The sequence below is a fragment of the Sarcophilus harrisii genome, chromosome 2 (genome assembly GCF_902635505.1).
Source record: "Sarcophilus harrisii chromosome 2, mSarHar1.11, whole genome shotgun sequence".
NCBI classification, from domain to species: domain Eukaryota; kingdom Metazoa; phylum Chordata; class Mammalia; order Dasyuromorphia; family Dasyuridae; genus Sarcophilus; species Sarcophilus harrisii.
In genome coordinates this window covers 639,098,201-639,119,998 of record NC_045427.1, presented here as the reverse complement: position 1 = coordinate 639,119,998, position 21,798 = coordinate 639,098,201, and the positions used below count along the sequence as shown (strand labels likewise).

At 36.4% G+C, this 21,798-nt stretch overlaps 1 protein-coding gene across 2 annotated transcripts in view; it reads left to right on the top strand.

The window, feature by feature from the left end:
* LOC100922431 (solute carrier family 22 member 15-like) overlaps positions 1-21,798 on the top strand; it is a 176,514-nt gene that overhangs the window by 151,590 nt on the left and 3,126 nt on the right. For both annotated transcript variants that reach the window (XM_031956891.1, XM_031956890.1), the window contains 2 exons: positions 12,711-12,783; positions 16,003-16,157. In XM_031956891.1, coding sequence (XP_031812751.1) covers positions 12,711-12,783; positions 16,003-16,143 — 214 coding nt within the window. In that variant the 3' untranslated portion in view covers positions 16,144-16,157. The remainder of the gene's footprint in view (positions 1-12,710; positions 12,784-16,002; positions 16,158-21,798) is intronic.

The following is a 21,798-nucleotide window of genomic DNA, read 5'->3' as shown; positions in this document are numbered from 1 at the left end:
TATGGGCTAAATGAGATGTTCTTGAGCTATTATTTATTATACAGAAGGGTTAAATGACATGTTCTTGAGCTATTATATATTATACATATAGGTTAAATGACATACACTTGAGTTAACATATAATATACATAGAGTCTAAATGACATGTTTTTGAGCTATTTTTTATTATACAGATGGGCTAAATGACATGTTCTTGAGCTCTTTTTTATTATACATATGGGCTAAATGAGATGTTCTTGAGCTATTATTTATTATACAGTAGGGCTAAATGATATGTTCTTGAAAGATTACATATTATACATATAGGTTAAGTGACATATATTTGAGATATTATTTATGATACAGATGGGATAAATGACATGTACTTGAGCTATTATTTATTATACAGATGGGCTAAATGAGATGTTCTTGAGCTATTATTTATTATACAGAAGGGTTAAATGACATGTTCTTGAGCTATTATATATTATACATATAGGTTAAATGACATACACTTGAGCTAACATATAATATACATAGAGTCTAAATGACATGTTTTTAAGCTATTTTTTATTATACAGATGGGCTAAATGACATGTTCTTGAGCTATTACATATTATACATATAGGTTAAGTGACATATATTTGAGATATTATTTATGATACAGATGGGATAAATGACATGTTCTTGAGCTATTACATATTATACATATAGATTAAGTGACATATATTTGAGATATTATTTATGATACAGATGGGATAAATGACATGTACTTGAGCTATTATATATTATACAAAGAGGTCAAATGACATGATCTTCAGCTATTATATATTATACATGGAGGTTAAATGACATCTTCTTGAGCTATTATTTATTATACAGATGGGCTAAATGAGATCTTCTTGAGCTATTATTTATTATACATATGGACTAAATGAGATGTTCTTGAGCTATTATTTATTATATAGAAGGGTGAAATGACATGTTCTTGAGCTATTATATATTATACATAGAGGTTAAATGACATACACTTGAGTTTAAATATAATATATATAGAGTCTAAATGACATGTTCTTGAGCTATTTTTTATTATATAGAATGGCTAAATGACATGTTCTTGAGCTATTACATATTATATATATAGGTTAAGTGACATATATTTGAGATATTATTTATGATACAGATGGGATAAATGACATGTACTTGAGCTATTATTTATTATACATATGGGCTAAATGAGATGTTCTTGAGCTACTATTTATTAAACAGAAGGGTGAAATGACATGTTCTTGAGCTATTATATATTATACATAGAGGTTAAAAGATATGACCTTGACCTAATATATATTTTACAGAGAGTTTAGATGATATATATTTGACCTATTATGTATTATATATAGAGTTAAGTGACATAGTCTTGAGTTATTATTTATTATACAGAGAATCTAAATGATATATACATGAGCTATTATATATTATAAATACAGCTTAAGTGACATGTTCTTGAGCTATTTTTTATTACACAGAGAGGCTAAATGATATATACTTCAGGTATTATAAGTAGCTTAAATGACATGTTCTTGAGCTATTTTATGTTATGTAAAGAGGTTAAAAGATATGACATTTACCTAATACATATTATACAGAGCGGCCAAATGACATATACTTAAATTATTATATATTAAACATAGTCGTTAAATAGCATGTTCTTGAACTACTATATATTTCAGAAAGAAATTAAATTAAATATGCTTGAATTATTATATATTATTCAGAGATCTAAATTAATTATACTTGGGGTATTCTATATTTAAATGAGAGTTTAAATAACATACTTGATCTATTCTAAAGTATACCGGTATTTTAAATTACATGATTGAGTTATGGTATATTTTAGGGAATTTAATAGACATATACTTGGGCTGTTATATCTTATACAGAGTGATAAAATGATGTATACTTTGCCTATCCCATATTAAACTGAGTGGTTATATAACATGGACTTGAGTTTTGCTATATTGTACATAGATGTTCTGTTACATGTTTTTAAGGTATTACACATTATAATGAGTGGTTAAATGATATCGACTTGGGCTGCTGTATATCATTAAGAATGATTAAATTACTTATACTTGGTCTATTATGTATTATTCAGAGTTTTTAAATGATATATTCTTGCACCTTGCCATATTATACTGACAGGTTAAATGCCATATAATTGTGGTTTGCTGTTTTACAGTGGATAATCAAATGACCTATCTCAGGTTAGTATACATTATACTAATTGTTTAATAGACATATAATGAGCTATTCTTAAGTATACTGATATGTTAAATGACATATAGTTGAAGTATGCTACATTATATAGAGAGGTTAAAAGACATGTACTTGTGCTTTTATATATTATGCAGAGAGGTAAAATGATATATACTAGGGCTATTATATAGTATATAGTATATAGAATGGCTAACTGACATATACTTGGGCTAATATATATTATTCAGAGATTTTAAATGATATATACTTTAGCTACTCTACATTATATAGAGATGTTAAATGACATATATTTGATCTATTATATATTATAAAGAGAGGTTAAGTAACATAGATTTGACCTGTTATATATTTATTGAGAGGTTAAATGATATTTGAGGTATTCTATATTATACAATGAGATTAAATGATATGCTCTATTATATATTATACCGAGAGGGATAATTACATATATTTGAGCTACTCTGTCATATATTTGAGCTAAGCTATATTACAAATTGAGGATTACTAATATATACTTGAGCCGGTTTTTATTATAGTGATAGGTTAAATGACATATACTTAATCTATTATATGTTATTCAGAGAGGTAAAATGACATATCCTTGGCCCATGCTATATTACACTGAGAAATTAAGTGACCTATCTCAGGTTACTATATATTATACTGAGAGGTCACATGACATATACTTGGGCTATGGTGTATTAAACTAAGAGGTTAAATGGCATATACTTGTGCTATACTTGAGCTATGCTATATTACAATGAGAAATTAAATGATCTATCTTAGGTTACTCTATATTATACTGAGAGGTTAATTGATATAGATTTGGCTATTATACATTATACAGACTGGTGAAATGACATATATTTTTGATATTACATATTATACTGATTGGTTAAATGATTTATACTTAGGCTTTTATATATTATAATGAAAGGTCAAATGGCATATCTTAGATTACCATATATTATACTGAAATGTTAAATGACATACACTTAGCTTATTATATATTGTACTGAGAGGTTAAATGAAATATCTCAGGCTCTTTTATATTATACTTAGAGGTTAAATGACATATACTTGAGCTACTCTATATTATATTGACAGGTTAAATGACAAAGACTTTGGTTATTTTTTATATTATAGTGAGAGATTAAATGATATATACTTGGGGTATTTTATATTATACTGAGAGTTTAAATGACATATACTTGAGATAGTCTATATTATACTGAGAGGTAAAATGATATAGATTGAGCTATTATATATTATACAGAGAGGTTAAAAGAAATATCTCACATTAAAATATATTATAATGAGAGGATAAATTGCATAGAGAGGCTATTATATGTTATAATGAAAGGTTAAACAATATGTATTAATGCTATTATATATTATATTGAGATGTCACATGATATTCACTTAGATTATTATCTATCATACTGAGAGGTGAATTGACATTGATTGGGCTATTATATATTATATAGATTGGTTAAATGACATATACTTAGCTTATTATACATTATACTAAGAGGTTAAATGAAATATCTCAAACTATTATATATTATACTTAGAGGTTAAATGACATATCTTGAGGTACTTTCATTATACTGACAGGGTAAATGACAGGTAAATAATATAGTGAGAGGTTATGACATAGGTTTGGGTTGTAATTTATTATACAGGGAGGGTATATTACCCATCTCAGGTTACTCTATATTATACTGAGAGCTTAAATGACAGCGATTTGGGCTATAAGATATTATATTGAGATGTTAAAAGACTTATACTGGAGCTATGTTATACTATACATAGATGTTAAATGACATACACTTAGGTTATTATGTATTATTCAGAGAGGTTAAATGACATAAATTTGGGCTATTATATTTTAAATGGAGAGTTTAAATGTCTTATCCCACTTTATATTATACTGAGAGCTGAAATTACATATCTCAGGTTACTATCTATTATACTGACTGCTTAACTGATATATACTTGGTCTATTATATATTATTATGAGAGGTTAAATGATCTATCCTAGGTTACTCTATAGTATATGAAATTATATACTGTACAGAGATGTAAAATGACATATACTTTAGCTACTCTGTATTATCCTGAGAGGTTAAATGACATAGATTGGGCTATTATATAATCTACAGATTGGTTAAATGACATCTACTTAGGTTATTATATATGATATTGAGAGGCTAAATGACATATACTTAGGCTATTATATATTATACAGAAAGGTTAAATGACATGTACTTGGGCTACTATATATTATACTAAGAGGTTAAATGACATATCTCAGGTTACTATATATTATGCTGAGAAGTTAAATGAAGTATCCCAGGTTACTGTATAGTATATGGAGAGGTTCAATTTCATATACTTGAAGTACTCCTTATTATACCTAGAGGTGAAATAGCTTATGCTTAAGCTACTATATTATATTGAGAGGGTAAATGAAGTATATCAGGTTACTACGTATAATGAGAGGTTAAATGACATGTACTTGGGCTACTCTATATTATGCTGAGAGGTTAAATGACATTTCTCAGGTTACTATATATTATACTGAAAGAGTAACTGACATATACTTGAGTTACTGTATATTATGCTGAGAGCTTATATATTATACTCAGAGGTTTAATTTCATGGACTTGGGCTACTGTGCATTATACTGAGAGGTTAAATGACTTATATTGGGTTACTTTGCTAGCAGGGGTCAGAGGGAGGCTTTAAACCTGAAGTAACTTGATGTAACAGATAGGGCTTTTTATTGGAGCCTGGAAGCCAAGTGTTCAAATCCTGCCTTGGATAACTTCAAGTATGTGACCCTAACTAAGGTCATTTCTCCATGTCTCAGTTTTCTCCTTTAGAAAGTGAGGTTGGACTCTTCCAACTTTAAATCTGTGATTCTGGGTCTCCTGTACTCTCTCCCCACTATTCCATGCTGTCTAACTTTTTGTTAAACTTCTTCTATATCCAAGTGCCCTGGCCTGGGGATAGGTGCAAAGGTCAGAAGCAGCATAGTCTCTGGGCTAAAATCTGCTGCCGGTGGGAAGAGTGGGCACATGAATGCAGAGGCATCGATCCAGCTGTAGTGCTAGAAGGGCCAAGGCAGGGGCGTCTGGACAAAAGGCTCTAAAGAATACAAGGATGCAGACTTTGCTTTCCTGGGGCAGGAGGGAGGAAGGATTGGGGGAAGAGCGCTTTGAAGGAGCTAGAAATGGAAACAGTGCCTTGTGGGCACGGCTGCTGAGTCTCACCCAGCTGGCAGAGGGCACATAGCCCAGCGCTGCAGATTCTCGGGATGATGGGCCAGCCGAGTCTCCATTAGCTCCCGGGCCAGTCTGGAGCCTGTGGCGGGGAAGGCGGATTAATGAGCACACTCCTTCTGACTGGCGTAGCCTCTCTTGGGTTACCTGGTGCTGTCAAAGCCTGGCCTCCAGCAGCTGAGCCGGTGTGCCCGCCCCCTGCCCCCTCCCGACTGACTGAGGGATTTCTGGCTCGGCTTCCATCATCCACGCCGCCTCTGGCCCTTTCTCGCTCCTGCCATGTCTGCCTGGCTCCTGCCCGTGTCTTGTTCTGCCACATTCCTGGCCTCCGCCTCTGCTGGGATTGCCTCACATATGCTGGACTGTCCAAGTAGGGGAGGGTTCACTCAGGCCCCTGGATCCCATCCAGGTTCCACCAGGGCTGAGGAGTTGGTGGTGCAGTCCTGGAGAGTCCCCTGGCCCTGGCTCTTGGAGGGCCGGCCATGTGGGGAATCCTCCCATGGCACCTGGCGAGACCACCCTGTGGCCTGAGTGGCCTCACAATATGGAAGACAAGGCTCTGAGCTGGGATAGAGGCAAATCCAGTGGGAGATCAGAAGATGGAAAGGGAGTTCCAATGACCTCCTGTGCATGAGGTCCCGGCTAGTTTGCCACCTCAAGAAAACTCTTTACCCAGAATTCTTGCCAGGGCCATTTGTGGTTATTCTCCCTCTAAAAGAAACAAGGGAGAACTCCAGATTATGGGACTTGTCTTTCAATCTTGGCCATGTCATTTTTGATCTTGGGTCTTGATTTCCTTATCTGTTAAATGGGAAGTTTGGACCAAATCAAGGGTTCTTAATCTGAAGTTCATGATCTTGTTTAATTTTGCATTTTTATGACTGTCTTGAAATATATTTCATTTATTTAAAACCAATCTGAGATTTGGAGAAAGCATCCATAGACTTTGCCAGGCTGTCCAAGGGGGGTACTCTCTCAAGATTCTTTGGCCCTGTTCTTGTTTTTAAGAGAAATTATCCATAATGTGCAATGATCAACTGTGACAGACTTTGTTCTTCTTAGTGGTTCAGTGATCCAAGGCAATTCCAATAAACTCTGAATGGAAAATGCCATTGGCATCCAGAGAGAGAACTATGGAGACTGAATACAGATCAACATATACTATTTTCACCTTTTTTTCCCCTTGTGGTTTTTCCCTTTTGTTCTGATTTTTCTCTTCTAACATGATTCATATGGAAATACGTAAAAAAATGAATGTACATGTTTAACCAGAAAAATTGTTTTTACAAGTAACTGGGGAAAAATAAAAACAAGAAACAAATAAATAATTAACTAACCATAACTGAGAAGAGCTTTACATTTAGGAGTAGCTATACATTTAGGAGAAGAACCCCTCCCCTTCTCCAATCAGGTACTCTCTCCATGTTACTGTGGGCTCAAAACTGTGCTGCTCGGGTGGATATTTGTCTAGGTTTTTTCTTTCACTGCCCCAGATGCTGGGATTGCTCAATGAAATGTATTCTCATTACCTCCTTGCCACAGAAGTTAGTGGTCCCCATTTCTTTGGTGGCCAATAACTTTCAGTTCCCTTGTATTCCATAATTCAAGATTTACTCAGGAGCCAAACCCAGCTCTCTGGGGATTCACACAGTCACTCACAAACTTCCAAGGATCTATGCCCAGATGCTTCCTCAGTTTCTTCTCAACTCCCTCAACTTCTCTAGGGTCACTTTGTTCACTCTCATGACAACTTATTCTTTCCATCAATCCTTCTCCCTCCCTCCCTACTCTACTCCCAAGGGCTGGTTTGCCCGGCCATGCCTTCTCCACCAAATACCAAGATCAAGAGATTGTCCCGATTGATTCTTTAGAACCAAGGTGGGGCAAGGATGTAGTAATTACAACTCCTGGCAGTAGCTGGGTGAATAGACACCATTACTAGTTTGCAACAAGGAGAGATGGAAAGTTAGGTGAGAACTGGGTGGCTGGAACACATGAAGTTTGTGGAAGGGAGTTCAAATGCAGCTGACAGGGTAGAGGATACTTGTAATCCCAGAGGCCCTCTGATATTTCTTGGAAATATCATAATAATTTCTTGGACCATCACAATATTTCTTTGGACCACTGTTTCTCAAAAGGCTTTTGGGGAATTGAGTTAAAAAGTTGGTTTGTCATGGCCCACTCCAATATATCCTCACCAAATCCCCTTATGAACTGTGACAGTGAGAGCTCTTCTCTCCCTAGTTGATCCCTTCCTAAAGGTTCTTTGGCCCTGTTCATATTTTTTTATAGAAATTATCCATAGCTGAGAAAAGCTGTACATTTACAAGGAGCTATAAAGGCACCATTTGATACACAGCACCATCACATCACTCCCTAAAGCTTAACAACAAAATCAGGGACAAGTACCTTCAACATGCTTTGGAAACTCAACCCTCAATAGAGGAGACTGGGCCCCTTTCTTCATCCATCATCTATTTCTCCTAAATGTAAAGCTTTTCTCAGTTAAGGATAATTTATTATTTATTTATTTCTTAGTTTTATTTTCCCCAGTTATTTGTAAAAACAATTTTTTTTGGTAATACATGTACATTCATTTATTTTTTTTTACTTATTTCCAATATGAATCATATTGGGTCAGAAAAATCAGAACAAGAGGGAAAAACCACAAGGAAAATAAAAGGTGAAAATAATATGTGTTGATCCATATTCAGTCTCTCTCTCTGGATGTGAATGGCATTTTCCATCCAAAGTTTTTTGGGATTGCCTTGGATCACTGAACCACTGAAAAGAACCACGTCTGTTATAGTTGAGCATTACACAATTGTGGATGATTTCTATTAAAAACATCAACAGGGCCAAAGCCTCCTTGGACAGTCTGGTAAAATCTAAGTCTAGCTGGTAAAAATCTAAATCTGAGTCGTTCTCAGAATCATGGTTTGAAATACATGAAATATATTGCCACCATATGCATGAAATACATGCTTCAGTACCCATCCTAGGCTACTGTCATCAGTAAGCAGATACCTAAAAATGGATTTAGGCACCTTTTTAGCTAGCCTTGTGATAGGCTCTGGATGAGATCTAGATCACTCTGATTGCCTTCTCCTAGGTGTTCTCCAGTCCATCAATGTCTTTTTTTTTTTTTTTTTGAGGCAGTTGGAATTAAGGGACTTGTCTAGGCTCACACGACTAGTAAGTGTTAAATGACTGAGGTTGGATTTGAATTCAGGTCCTCCTGACTTGAGGGCCAGACTCTATCACTGCTCCATCTAGCTGCCCCTATCGTCCTCCTTTCTAACCCTAACCCTCATCTTCCTCTCCAGATTTAACCACCCCCCTCTTCCACTCATCCTGCATTTTAAACTTGACTCATATTTTGCATCTCAGGGCCAGCAGGAGACCACTGCCTGTTATAGGTGGAGGTGTCTCTTGTGGCTTCCCATTCCCCATAGCCAGAGAGCCCAGCAGAAGGTTTTTGGGAGAGCCCAGCTGAACATCATGAATCCCCAGGAGACATGTAGTAGATCACGTCTGGCTGAACTCTTAGAACCTCCTGGATGACAGCTTTTCCTAGCAGCCAGAAGATGGAACAGTTGATAGCATTTTTGCCTATTGTTCTAGTGCTTAGTACAGTTGCCTTCAGGCTTTTGCTCTCCCAGTTCTGGTTTGCTTGCCCCAGATTGCAGCAGCCCCTGCTCCGCCTTCCATCCCCTGACCTGGCACAGTCTAGCATGGGAACAAAGCATTGGATTTAGTCTGAGAAGCTTGTTCAGATGGGCTTTGCTGTATCTTACACATGTGATCTTGGGCAGGGCACCGAATCATTTAGAAGCCATACCCCAATAGTATTTCATGAGCAGTAGTATTCCTTAACTTTTTTGATGGAGGTATTTTTAAATTATTTGTAAAAATCAAAATCTGAAGTTACAGGGTCATAACTTAGAGCCAGAAAGGACTTCTACATTGAGGAAAATGAGGTTAAGTCACTTGCCTGAGATCACATAGCAAATTAGTACTAGAGATAGAATTCAGACCCAAATCCGTTGTACCACATTGCCTTCCTGTGACTCTGGGTTCAAATCCTACCTTTCCCACTAGAGGCTGTGGGCTTGTCATTTCTCCTATTTTCCTCATCTATAAAATGAAAAAAAAAATGGACTCATCAAGTCTCAAAGCACTGAATTGTAAGAGCCCATGGCTATGACCTTGGACGGTGGTGGAACCACAAACCCAGAGATCCCACGTGGAGCCAGAACCAGGTGTTGTGTCTTTGGCAGTGGTGCCAAGGGCCGTTTCTGGGGAGCCTTTGTGTCAGCATCCCTCATCCCTGGAGTGTTTCCTGTCTCCTGGGTCATCTTCTCCCCAAGACCTTTTCTAACCCCCCTCAGTTGTTAGCTCCCCCACTTTGTTCTCCAAAATGACTTTGTATATCTGATGTATTTTGTGTTTATTTATTTGGGTGTGTGGTCTTTTAGGAAGCTCCTTGAGACCAGAAATAGTTCCTTTTATTCTTTCTTTGTAACTCTGGTATCTAGCACAGTTTTTGGAACACAGCAGGCACTTAATAAGTGCCCATTGGGTTGAAATGGACTGAATTGAATTGAAGAGTATACTCCCATCTGTTACTCTTAACTAGGTGGGGATGTTACCCAAATTTTTGAGTTTCACTCAATCTATTATGAATCTTTCACCAGGAATGTGTTTAAATTTTTGACTCTGGGAACAAAACTAAATTGATTATTTTCTGTTTTAAATCTGTAGAATTAAATCTTGTAGGATTTAAAACTGAGATCAACTAGTCCAGAGATTCTTCAGCTTGTCTTTAAATATTTTTTTCCCTTTATGTTTGAATGAATTATTTCAATAAAATTGGTTTTCTTTGTAAGCTGATATAATTCTATGCATTCATAAACATCATTCTGAGAAGGGACCCATAAGTGGCCTCTGAATACCCAAAGGTTCCATGATGCAAAAAAAAGGGTTAATAAAAGGTTAACTCCAGAGCTAGTCTCAATCTCCTCATTTTTAAGAGAAGAAGCCAAGGAGGAACTAAAGAGAAGTGATCATTAGCTTAAGATCACATAACTGGAAAGCAGAAAAGCTGAGATTTGGATTCAGCTCCTTTGATCTCTTCTGTTTTCTCAGCACTCCATTTTATTTCTTACTCAGAAATCAAAGGAATAGGCTGGGCTCTTCTGCTTTAGCAAGCCAGTCTGAGTTTTTCCCCCGCTATATCCTGCATGATTTTGCTTTTTTTGGTTATTTAGTCATTTTTCAGTCTGGTCCAAATCTTCATGACCTCTTTGGGATTTTCTTGACAAAGCTCCTAGGATGGTTTGCCATTTCCTTCCCCATTCATTTTATAGAAAGGGAACCTGAGGTAAACAGGGATAGGTGAATTTCTCAAGGCCACATAGTAAGTGTCTGAGGCTAGATTTGTACTTTAGTTCAACTCAGTAAACATTTGTCAACATTTATTATTTATTACTGTGAGCAGATTAGAATCAGTTCTAAGGGAAATAAAAAGTTTAGGTAAGACATGATTCTGAATTCATTGAGCTTAGTGTATTGGGGGCAAGATAAAGGAGGATATTCAATTCAGCAAGCATTTATTAAATGTTTACTGCATGCCCAGCACTTGCTAGGGACTAGATATAAAAGAAAGACAAAATGAAACAGTCTCTGCCCTCAAGGAGCTCGTGTGCCAGTGTCATACAGTGACATTTCAAGTTTATCTTTCTGAGTTTTCTATCTTTTCTGAATAGATTTCAGAAATAGTTTTATTTTATGTCATCTTCAGAAGGTAGCTTTATCCCTTCCCATCTCTCATCTTCTTCATCCTTATACAGCTAGCACTACGTAGGGTTATGTCTCTACTTGTTATTTATCTTTTTACCCCTCCAAAAAAGCATCAGACTTCTTCAGTAAATTGCCTCAGCCTCTTCCAGGCTTCGTGACCCTCTCTGTAGCCCAGTTTGTTCATTTGTGAAATGAGGATAATAGTACCTACCATACAGGGTTATTATGAGACCCACGCACCTATATATGAGGCTCTGTAATCACTAGCAATTCTTATATTATTTTGAAAATACCAGTGGATAGAGAACATTAGAGAAAGAAATGACAAACGCCTCCAGTATTCTTGCCAAGAAAACTCCAAATAGGTCACAAAAAGTCGGGTATGACTGAAAAGACAGAACAATAACAGATGATTACATCTGAAGTTAAGAAGAGTTCAAATCCAGCCTCAGACTTATTGGCTATGTGACTAAGTCACCTAATCAAGAGATTATGGTTTATGTCTTTTGTGTACTTCCCTACAGTACCTGGCACAGAATGAGGCATATAGGAGTTCATGAATAAATGAAATACTTGAGCGACTAACCATAGAAGGATAATACCCAGGAGTTCTAAATTCCACAGTAGCCTGTATTCACTGGTCCTTTAAAGTACAATTATTATGCAAGAGAATTTCCACATTGGTACCCCTGTACGTGAATAAAATCCACTCTCTAAACCCTTTACACTACTCCTTTTTCCAATAAACCAACCAAACTCATAAACTTGCAAGAAAACAAACAAATAAAACTAGCTGGGAATTGTTTGGAGTTAAAACACCTGAATTCTAGTCTGACTTTGCACATACTGTACTCTGTGTGACTTAAGGTATGGCATTTAACACTTTTTAGCCTCAATTTACTCATTGGCCAAATGAGGGACTCAAGAGCCTTCCAAGTTTCTTCAAATCTAAAATCCTGGGATAAAGATCTAACTAAAAAGTTAGTCAGTTGCCATGTTTTCCTCCTCCCCATCCCCTGATAACTTTGGACTCCCAGGATTCTGGTATCCTGGAACAAGGGTTCTTAATCTGAGCTCCAGGTCCAGGGATCAACTTCAGGGGGGTCTATGAACTTTGATGGGGAAAAGATTACATCTTGATTTTCACTAAAATCAAACTAAAATTTAGCATTTCTTTTCATTATTAATGTAGTCAATTCTGTGTAGGGGTTCATAGGCTTTACCAGTTGCCAAAGGGATCCATGATACAGCCAAGATTTAAGAACCCCATGTGTCGGATCTTTGGCCAAGATATTAGATTCTGGGATTGGCTTTTCTCTCTCTTGTTTATGACTTACGATCCCTTCTCTGATTTTGCCTTAAAAGGAACGCTGGCTTGGGGGTCTGTTCGATGACTTGCAGACTCGGTGGTATATTGGCTCCCTTTGTACCTACCATGGTAAGTTAGATTTTTTTTTGTTTGTTTTAGAGATCGTTGCTGAGATATCTGTAGGGATGGTGGCTTGGCTAGGGGGCCAGAATGCTGCATTTGGAGTCATGAATAAATAAATCCATGGGTTCAAATTCTGTCTCTGTACTTGCTAGCTGTGTGCCATGAGCAAGTCACCTAATCTCTCTGAATCTCAAGAAATCCCCTAAGACTTTAAGATAAAGATGGTTGTATTGATGTAGAAAATAAGTTCCCTTGCACCAAACTGACATTTGATTTGAGATGTTAAAATCTAAACATGTTTTCTTAAGCAGCTAGTTAGGACAGTGGATAAAGGGCTAGACCAGGAAGAGTTCTTAGTTCAGATGTAGCCTCAGACATTTACTAGCTCAATTTCTTCACTAATAAAATGGGGATAATAATTGCATCTCCCTCCCAGCTTATTGCAAGCATTAAATGAGATAATATGTGTAAAGGGCTTAGTAGAGTGCTATGAAAAGCTAGTTATTATTATTATTATTGTTAAGTCTTCTCTGACCATTGCCTTATAAAAGATAGTACTTTAAAAAATTCTGCATTATTATTAGGGATTTGACAAACTTTCACACAAATACAGAATGCAGAAAAAGGATTACATGTTAAACTCTGAATTTCTGTTACATGCAGCTAGGAGTTTTGTTTGGGTATATAGTAAATTCAAAATGATATTTTTTCTTTTTTTTTCCCCCAAGTCCAGAGTCAAAGTTTATTATAATTGTAACACCAATTGAAGCGGGCTAAGTTCCGAAGGAATTTAGCAAAAAGCCAGAAGCAAGAAGATTATTTTATAGGAAAGAGAAACAAAGATCAGGTTCAAGTCACTGATATTCCAATTTTATGGCTTAGAGGTACGATTGAGAAGTGGTAGGGCTGGGCTTGCACCCATTACTGAATTCTGTGCTGACTGACCACTCGATTGTTCTCTGACAGCCAGCCTTGTTTTGGTACTTCCATGGCTGACTAGTCTTAGTGTTTCTCAGAAATTGCTACATTCTCCCTAGGAGCTATAGCTCAAGCAATCAAAACTCAAATTCATTTGGGGCAAAGGGAGGAAGGTCTCATTTTGTGGAGCTGCTTCAGGCTGACAAAGAGTGGAGAGCTGACCCTGCCCGGTTGAATCCAGACTGAGAAGGGGAGACTTGAAGATGGCGGCGGCAGCATCGGGAGGGTGAGGGTGGGGGTGAGTCTCAGAATCAGATAGCCGATGATATTCAGGTTGAACAAATGGTTGGAAATTCATGGCCTGCAGCCTGAGACAAAGCTCTCGAAAAGGTTGAATAACAGTTGGCATGGAAACATGAGTAATAACACTCTTGCAAGTAGAAGCTTTCTATTCCTAGGGTAAAAGACTTGGGAGGATCATTTATTAAAAAAAATATGTCTGTACCACAGGACATATAGTCCAAACAGATGTTATTTCACACTAGTAACAAACTTGAATAAAAGCAACTTTTTCGGTGATGGAACATAAAATATCCCATTAAATTACATCTTTTTAAGAAAACTGATTACACTAAAATTCAGTGAAATAATAGTTAGGTTCCATAGACAGTGTATCAATTTAGGGACCTCATTTCAAAGGGATATATATCTAGTAACAGGCAGATGACTAGACCAAATAATACTCATTTAATGCTAATTATTTTGAATATAATGACTACACATTTTCAGATCTTACATACTTGTTTTGTGCTCATGGCTTCTGCTGACCACGGCTTCTGATCACAGAAATTTGCTCTCAAAGGAAAAAGCAGGGACATGATTATAATAGCATCAAAACAGGTCTTTTAGGCTTCAGCCTGAGAGCACAGACACGACAAGATAAAGCATCCTTAGCTCCGTTTCAGGGTTGACAACCAATTATGCAGTAACAATTCTAATTCATAGACAGACTCAGGAATAATCAGGTGGGAAACAAAGAAAGACAGAACTGGGAAACTGAGACAGAAGAATCCGATTTTGAGCAGTTGTCTTCCCAGCTCTTGCCCAGATAGATATTTACCTGTGACAGTGCAAAATGGCTTCCTTCTGAGTAACTTATGATATTTCTCTCAAATGGTGGGTTACTGACTTAATGATCCATCAGACAATCATACTCCAATTCAAAACTCAAAAGAATATCAGTTACAGTCCCAAGAGATTTTATGTCTAATAACAGATTCAACAAATCATAGCTTAGCGCTAGCTACATTATTTTTACTCTCATAAAATAGCAGTAAACAAATTTATAGATTCTTAGTAAACACCTTCCATTTTTTGGGGGGTCTATATATTCCAAATAAGCTCATAAAATGGTATTCTAACTTGTTTGGATCACCTGTTTCTGCTGGTCTCATCTATTTTTTTTTTTGTTTAAAAACTTTAAAAAACTGTTTATTTAAAAATTAATTCAAACAAATATATCTTATTTTAAAAATGTTTCATTGATGAAAAAAAGAGCACTTGTTAAAAATGAGTCATCTGCCTCCAAGACCTACTTCTGTTTAAATCCCAAAGAATATAAAATTCATTATAAATATTTCATAAAATCAGTTTTTCTGACCAAAGGGCCACAGGGTATGGTAGAAGGAGCTTGGATTTGGATCTGGGCAAAGACTGAATTCAAACCCACTTCTGAATGTCCCAGCTGAGTGATTTTGGACATGTCACTTTTTGATTCTTTGCTTCCTCATTTGGACAGTATAGAAATGAATGCCCATCACACAGACTGCTTATATAATGCAGGTAAAGTACCTTACAAAGTTATGGTGCTAAGGGAATAACTAGTATTTGTAACTTTTGGCAACCTTTGTTTGCCAATAGGATCTTAGAACTGAAAGGGATCTCTGAGGCCATTTAGCCTCAATTTCTGATGGAGAAATGGAGGCTTCCATTGGCAGTATTGACTCAAACTCAAGCCCCTTTGAGGCCTCTTATATTTTCTGAAACTTCCTCTTTGCTAAGGTGGAGTTGTTGCTTTCTTATACTCACATGTCAGGCAAATTTGGCTTTTGGGCAAAATATGAGCTTATTTATGAAATACAGTTTTCTGTGTATTGATTTTTATGAAGTGTTTGAGAGCACTGACTGCCTTTATTTATGGTAGATGATTCAGTGAGGTTGAAAATGAATTTGAGAGCCTTGAAAGAACAGTATGAAGGGTGTGAAAAAAAAATTGGTCATTTCAACCGCTGACATTTACAATTCCAGAAATCTATCAGCCCATCTGTCCCCTTTGTGGTGTTTGGCATCAGTGGGCTGTCAGCAGGATTCTTGGATCTCCTTCTTCCAGAAACTCTAAATCGGCCAATAACAGAGACCCTCCAGGATCTGCAGGCCTCGGAGACTTAAGTGCTAAAGGCATAGTAAGGCTTACTTTTCCTTTTTCTCATGTTTTCTTTTCTTTTTTTTATTTGGGAGGGAGTGTGTAATCCTTTACAAAGAACAGAATAATTGGTGGAGTAGTTTATATAGCAGTGATCTGCATATACAAGGGATGCTGTATTTGGTGATTATTTTGATAACCATGATGTCACTTATATAATATGTCATACTCACCTTAAAGTGATAAGAAATGAGAGTCAGTTGAAGGGAGGGGGGACATATAGTCTAAGGAAGAGAAGATTTTGAGTATCTGAAAGGTGATTGTGTGGAAGAGGAATTAATTCCTTTATTTGAATTCAAAGGAAAGAAATTGGAACAACTAATGGGACCAAGAGAGAGATTTAGGTTTGAGTCAATGAACACTTATTAGGCACCTTCTATCTACCAGACTTTGGGCTAAGCACTGGGAAATCCTCAGGAAAAGCCTTCTCGTTATTTGGGCTTTTTGAAAGGTAGTGGGCTGACTCAGGAAGCAATGGATGCCCTTTCATCAAGGATGCTATAGAGAGGAGTTGGAATAGAATGCTGAATGTTCACCCTCTTGCCTAAAATGTGGCTCCTGGAACTGAATTATGGCATTCTTGATGTGCTTGGGTTGGGGCATGATGGGACTATCCCAGCCTTGTTCTTGGGAGTCTGAACATCTGGCCAACACTATTAACTTTGTGGGTTTTCATATCATTCTGTTTACCTATATTGAACTTGCAGTCCGCTGGAATACCCACATCTTTTTCACACTTACATTTAACTATGTTTTTTCATATGTGAAATTGATTTTTTGGATACCAAATGGAACTTTTACACCTGTAAAATCTTGTTTTATTTATCCCAACATCCTAATCTTTAAAGATCATTTTGAATCCTTCCTTGCCCTGTCATTTTTCTGTGTGTGTTTATTCCCCTGTCCCAACCTTATGTAATTTGCAACTTAAGAAAGTGTGCTGGGAGTAGCTAGATGTCACAGAGGATAGAGTATTGCCCTGAAGTCAGGAGGACCTGAGTTCAAATTTGGTCTTAGACACTTAACAGTTACTAACTGTGTGACCCTGGGCAAGTCATTTAATTTCAGTTGCCTTGAAAAAAGGGGGAAAAAAGTGCACTGTCTATACTACACAAAGGTGCTTTATGTCTTTTATTCATATTGATTTTGGGTCCCTAATTAGGTTGTAAACTTTTGAAAAGCCTATGTTTTTATGTAGCATCCTAATTTTTTTTGCATCCTTCCAGGGGTCCTCAAACTTTTTAAATAGGGGGCCAGTTCACTGTCCCTCAGACTGTTGGAGGGCTGGACTATAGTAAAAACAAAAACTTTGTTTTGTGGGCCTTTAAATAAAGAAACTTCATAACCCTGGGTGAGGAGGATAAAGTCCTCAGCTGCCACATTTGGCCTGTGGGCCATAGTTTGAGGATCCCTGCATACTGTTGGGCATAGTGCCAAACCCATTGTGAGCTCCCATTTCTGCTTATAGGATCAAAGAACATCAGTTTGAGGCTATAAGAGACCTTAGGGAACACAAGTCTAACTTCTTTATTTTATGAGGATTCTGAAGTTCAGAGGTATAAAGTCAATTACTCAAGATCACTTAGCTAGTAAGTACCCGAGGTAGGATTTGAATGAATGTCTTCTATTCTCCAAGAGCAACATAATAATACTGTTCCACGTGGCTGCTTCTTTTTTTATGATTTAATTTTTTTCTATTGGTATAAAAGCATTATATATTAAGGATAAATTAAAGATATAATAAGTTAAAGTTATGATTATTTTGTTTTTTTTAAATAATAGTTTTTTATTTTCAAAATACATGCAAAGATAGTTTTCAATATCCACCCCTGCAAAACCTTGTGTTTCAATTTTTTCCCTTCCTTTCCCCTTCCTCTTTCCCTTAGACAGCAAGCAATCCAATATAGATTAAACATGTGTAGTTCTTCTATATACATTTCCACATTTATCATATTACACAAGAAAAATCAGATCAAAAAAGAAAAAAAAGAGAAAGAAAAAAATAAGCAAGCAATAACAATAACAACAACAAAGGTAAAAAAAAAAAACTATGTTGTGATCCACATTCAGTTCCCACAGTCCTCTCTGAATGCAGATGGCTTTCTCCATCCCAAGTCTATTGGAACTGGCCTGAATCACTTCATTGTTGGAAAGAACCACATCCGTCAGAGTTAACTATCACATAGACTTGTTGTTACCATGTACAGTGTTCTCTTGTTCTACTCAGTTCACTTAGCATTGGTTCCTGTAAGTCTCTCCAGGCCTCTCTGAAATCATTCTTTCTTATAGAGCAATAATATTCCGTAATATTCATATATCATAATTAATTCAGTCATTCTCAGCTGAAGGGCATCCATTCAGTTTCCAATTCGTTGCCATTACAAAAAGGGCTTAAGCTTCTTCTTTTTTTTTTTTTTTAACAATAATAGTAATAGCTCACATTTCTTTCAGACTTAAGATTTACAGTTTTCCTCACAAGTTTATGAAATGATGAGGAATTATAGATGAGGGAATGAGGCTTAGAGGGTAAAATGATTTTCCCATCAGAACTGACTTTTGAATCCAGCTCCTATGTTCTTTACTATTTATATTATAGAGTGCTACTTCTTCTGTCACACTAAGCCCAGAATCCCAGAATCTGAGAGTTTTAAGGGATCTCAGAAGCCATTCAATCCAACTTGTCCAAGACCAAGAGCCCTTTCTGTAAACTTTCCAACAAATGATCGTCCAGTCTTTGTTTGAAGACCTCCAAAGAGAGGGAACTCATTACCTTCCAAGATCTAATTGATATTAATAGCTAATCAGTAAACATGTTCCTAGAAATAACATTAGATCTCTTAGTTTGTCTTATGTAGCAGGAAAGTGAAATGACTTTTCTTAAAGTCCCATTTTTTATTAGAAAGGAGTAAGAGGCCAAAGAACTGGGCCTATAGTGCAAAGACCTGGATTCAAATCCCAGAATTTCCTCCTACTAATTATAGACCCTTTCAAGAGAAGTTACTTCAGAACTTCTTATCTATAAAATGGGGATGATTATAATACTTGTATCTTCTTGTTTTGAGAAGAGCACTTGGCAATCCTAAAAATGCTTTTATTTTTAATATGTAAAAATACTTCCTATTACTACGTGTCAGAAACCATCTGGAACATTTACTTGTGGCAAATGCTTTCTAAATGCACTTCTGCAAGAGCAAATTAACTGGGGGTTTTCTGGCAGGACAATGAAGTTTTGAAGAAAACTCACCAGACAAAACTGCCAAGAACTGAAACGATGACTCCAAAAAGCCTGGTTGTAATTGGACTCAGAGATAGCAGGCAGCCCAGATGGAAGACACAAGCTCTCCTTCTGAACTACCAGAATCCTTTAAGAAATCTCCCCAGATTGGACAAGAGCCCATTCATTTGGCCTGTGTTTATCACAAGAGCCATTTTGATTTAATTTGAGAAGCAGCATCCTGCAGGGAAAAGGACATCGGGATTAAAAGTAGTGGTTCAAATCCCGTGGTTTTTATTTTCCAGAGTGAAGTTATCCAATTTCTTAATCTCCTTGGACCTCAGTTTCCCTATCTGTGAAACAAAGAAGTTGGACTAGATATCTCTGAGGGTCTTTCCAGTTCTGCATCCACAATCCCATAATTTTTCCTTTGCTTTTGAAAAAAAATTTACATTCCTTTTTTACATATTTCCACATGACCGATGTTGGGAGAAAAAAAATCAGAACAAAAGAGGAAAACTTTGAGAAAGAAAAAAATGTTGAAAATATCATGCTTTGATCTGCATTCAGTCTCCATAGTTCTCTCTCTGGATGCAGCTGGCATTTTCCATCCAAAGTTTATTGGAATTGCTTTGAGTCCCTGAATTGCTAAAAAGAGCTAAATCTATTATAGTTGATCATCACATAATTTTGCTGTTACTGTGTACAGTGTTCTCCTGATTCTACTTGCTTCACTCAGCATCAATACATGTAAGTCTTTCCAGGATTTTCTAAAATCAGCCTGCTTATTATTTCTTATAGAACAATAATATTCCATTATTTTCTTATACCACAACTTATTATTCAGTCATTCCCCAATTGATGGGTATCCACCCATTTTCACTTTCTTTTTCTTTTTTAATTGAAAAAAAATTTATTTTTTAAATAATAGTTTTTTTTATTTTCAAAATATATGCAAAGATAATTTTTAATATTTTACCCTTGCAAAACCTTGTGTTTCAGATTTTTTCTCCCTCATTTCCCCCCCACCCTCTCACCTTGACAAGTAATCTAATATATGTTAAACATGTGCAATTCTTCTATATATATTTCTACAATTATCATGCTGCACAAGAAAAATCAGATCAAAAAGGAAAAAAAAATAAGAAAGAAAAAAAGCAAGCCAACAACAACCAAAAAGGTGGAAATACTATGCTGTGATCCACACGCAGTTCCTTAGTCCTCTCTCTGGGTGCAGATGGCTCTCTCTATCACAAGTCTATTGGAATTGGCCTGAATCACCTCATTACATAAAAGAGCCAAATCCACCACAACTGATCATCACATAATCTTGCTGTTGCTGTGTATAATGATCTCCTGGTTCTACTTAATTTACTTAGCATCAGTTCATGTAAGTCTCTCTAGGATTCTCTGAAATCATGCTGCTGATTTTTTTTATAGAACAATAATATTCCAAATTGTTTATATACCATAAATTATTCAGCCATTCCTCAACTGAGGGCTATTCACTCAATTCCTTGCCTCCTTGCCTCACCACAAAATGGGATGCTATATCCACTCATTTTCCAATTCTTTGTCACTACAAATAGAATTGTTGCAAACATTTTTTTTTTGCACATGTGGGTCCTTTCTGAGCTCTCCTTTCCTGCTTCTCATCTGTGTAACCTTGTACAAGGCCCCAAGTTCTGGACTTCTTTTTCTACACCTTTAAAATGAAAGGGCAAGATAAGATGCCTTTGAGGTTTTTCCCAATTTAAAGTCCGTGATCTAGAGATTGACATTACTTTGTCAGCACCTGAAGACTTCCAGCCAAGCTGACCCATGTTTTGTCTATGAACTAAAATGACTCAACAGAGCCACAAGACTGGTTTTCATTATATTTTTAAATATATCCAACTGTAGAATGATATAACATTTTAGTGACCTTAAGATGCTCCTGTAAAGACTTGTATTTGTCTATGTAAGATGACAAACACTATGGTTGAGGTTAGTGGATGTCCTAGGGCTGTTGAGAATTGTGTTTTTCTAGTTTGTGAGTTATATCTCCAATAAACTTCTTCTATATCTGCTCATGACCTGGAGGAGACAGTGGATTCTCAAAGGATACTGCTGATGGAACATAAGCTCTATTAAGTCCAATCATCCATCCATCCATCCATCATCTATTCACCCAGCCATCCATCCATAAGTATATGTTAGATTTTCTTTCCCTTTAACCCTCATGTTTGTTGTTGGGGAAGGGAGAAAGGGAAGGATAACAGAAGGCTCTAAGGTGGATGGTTGCAGGAAGAACTGCACTCCTAAGGCAGCCAAGCCCTAGATATCCTGACTTACTTATAGCTTGGCCAAGATCAGGTGGTTCATCCCCAGGCTGACTTCATCCCCCATAGCAACTAGGTCTGGAAGG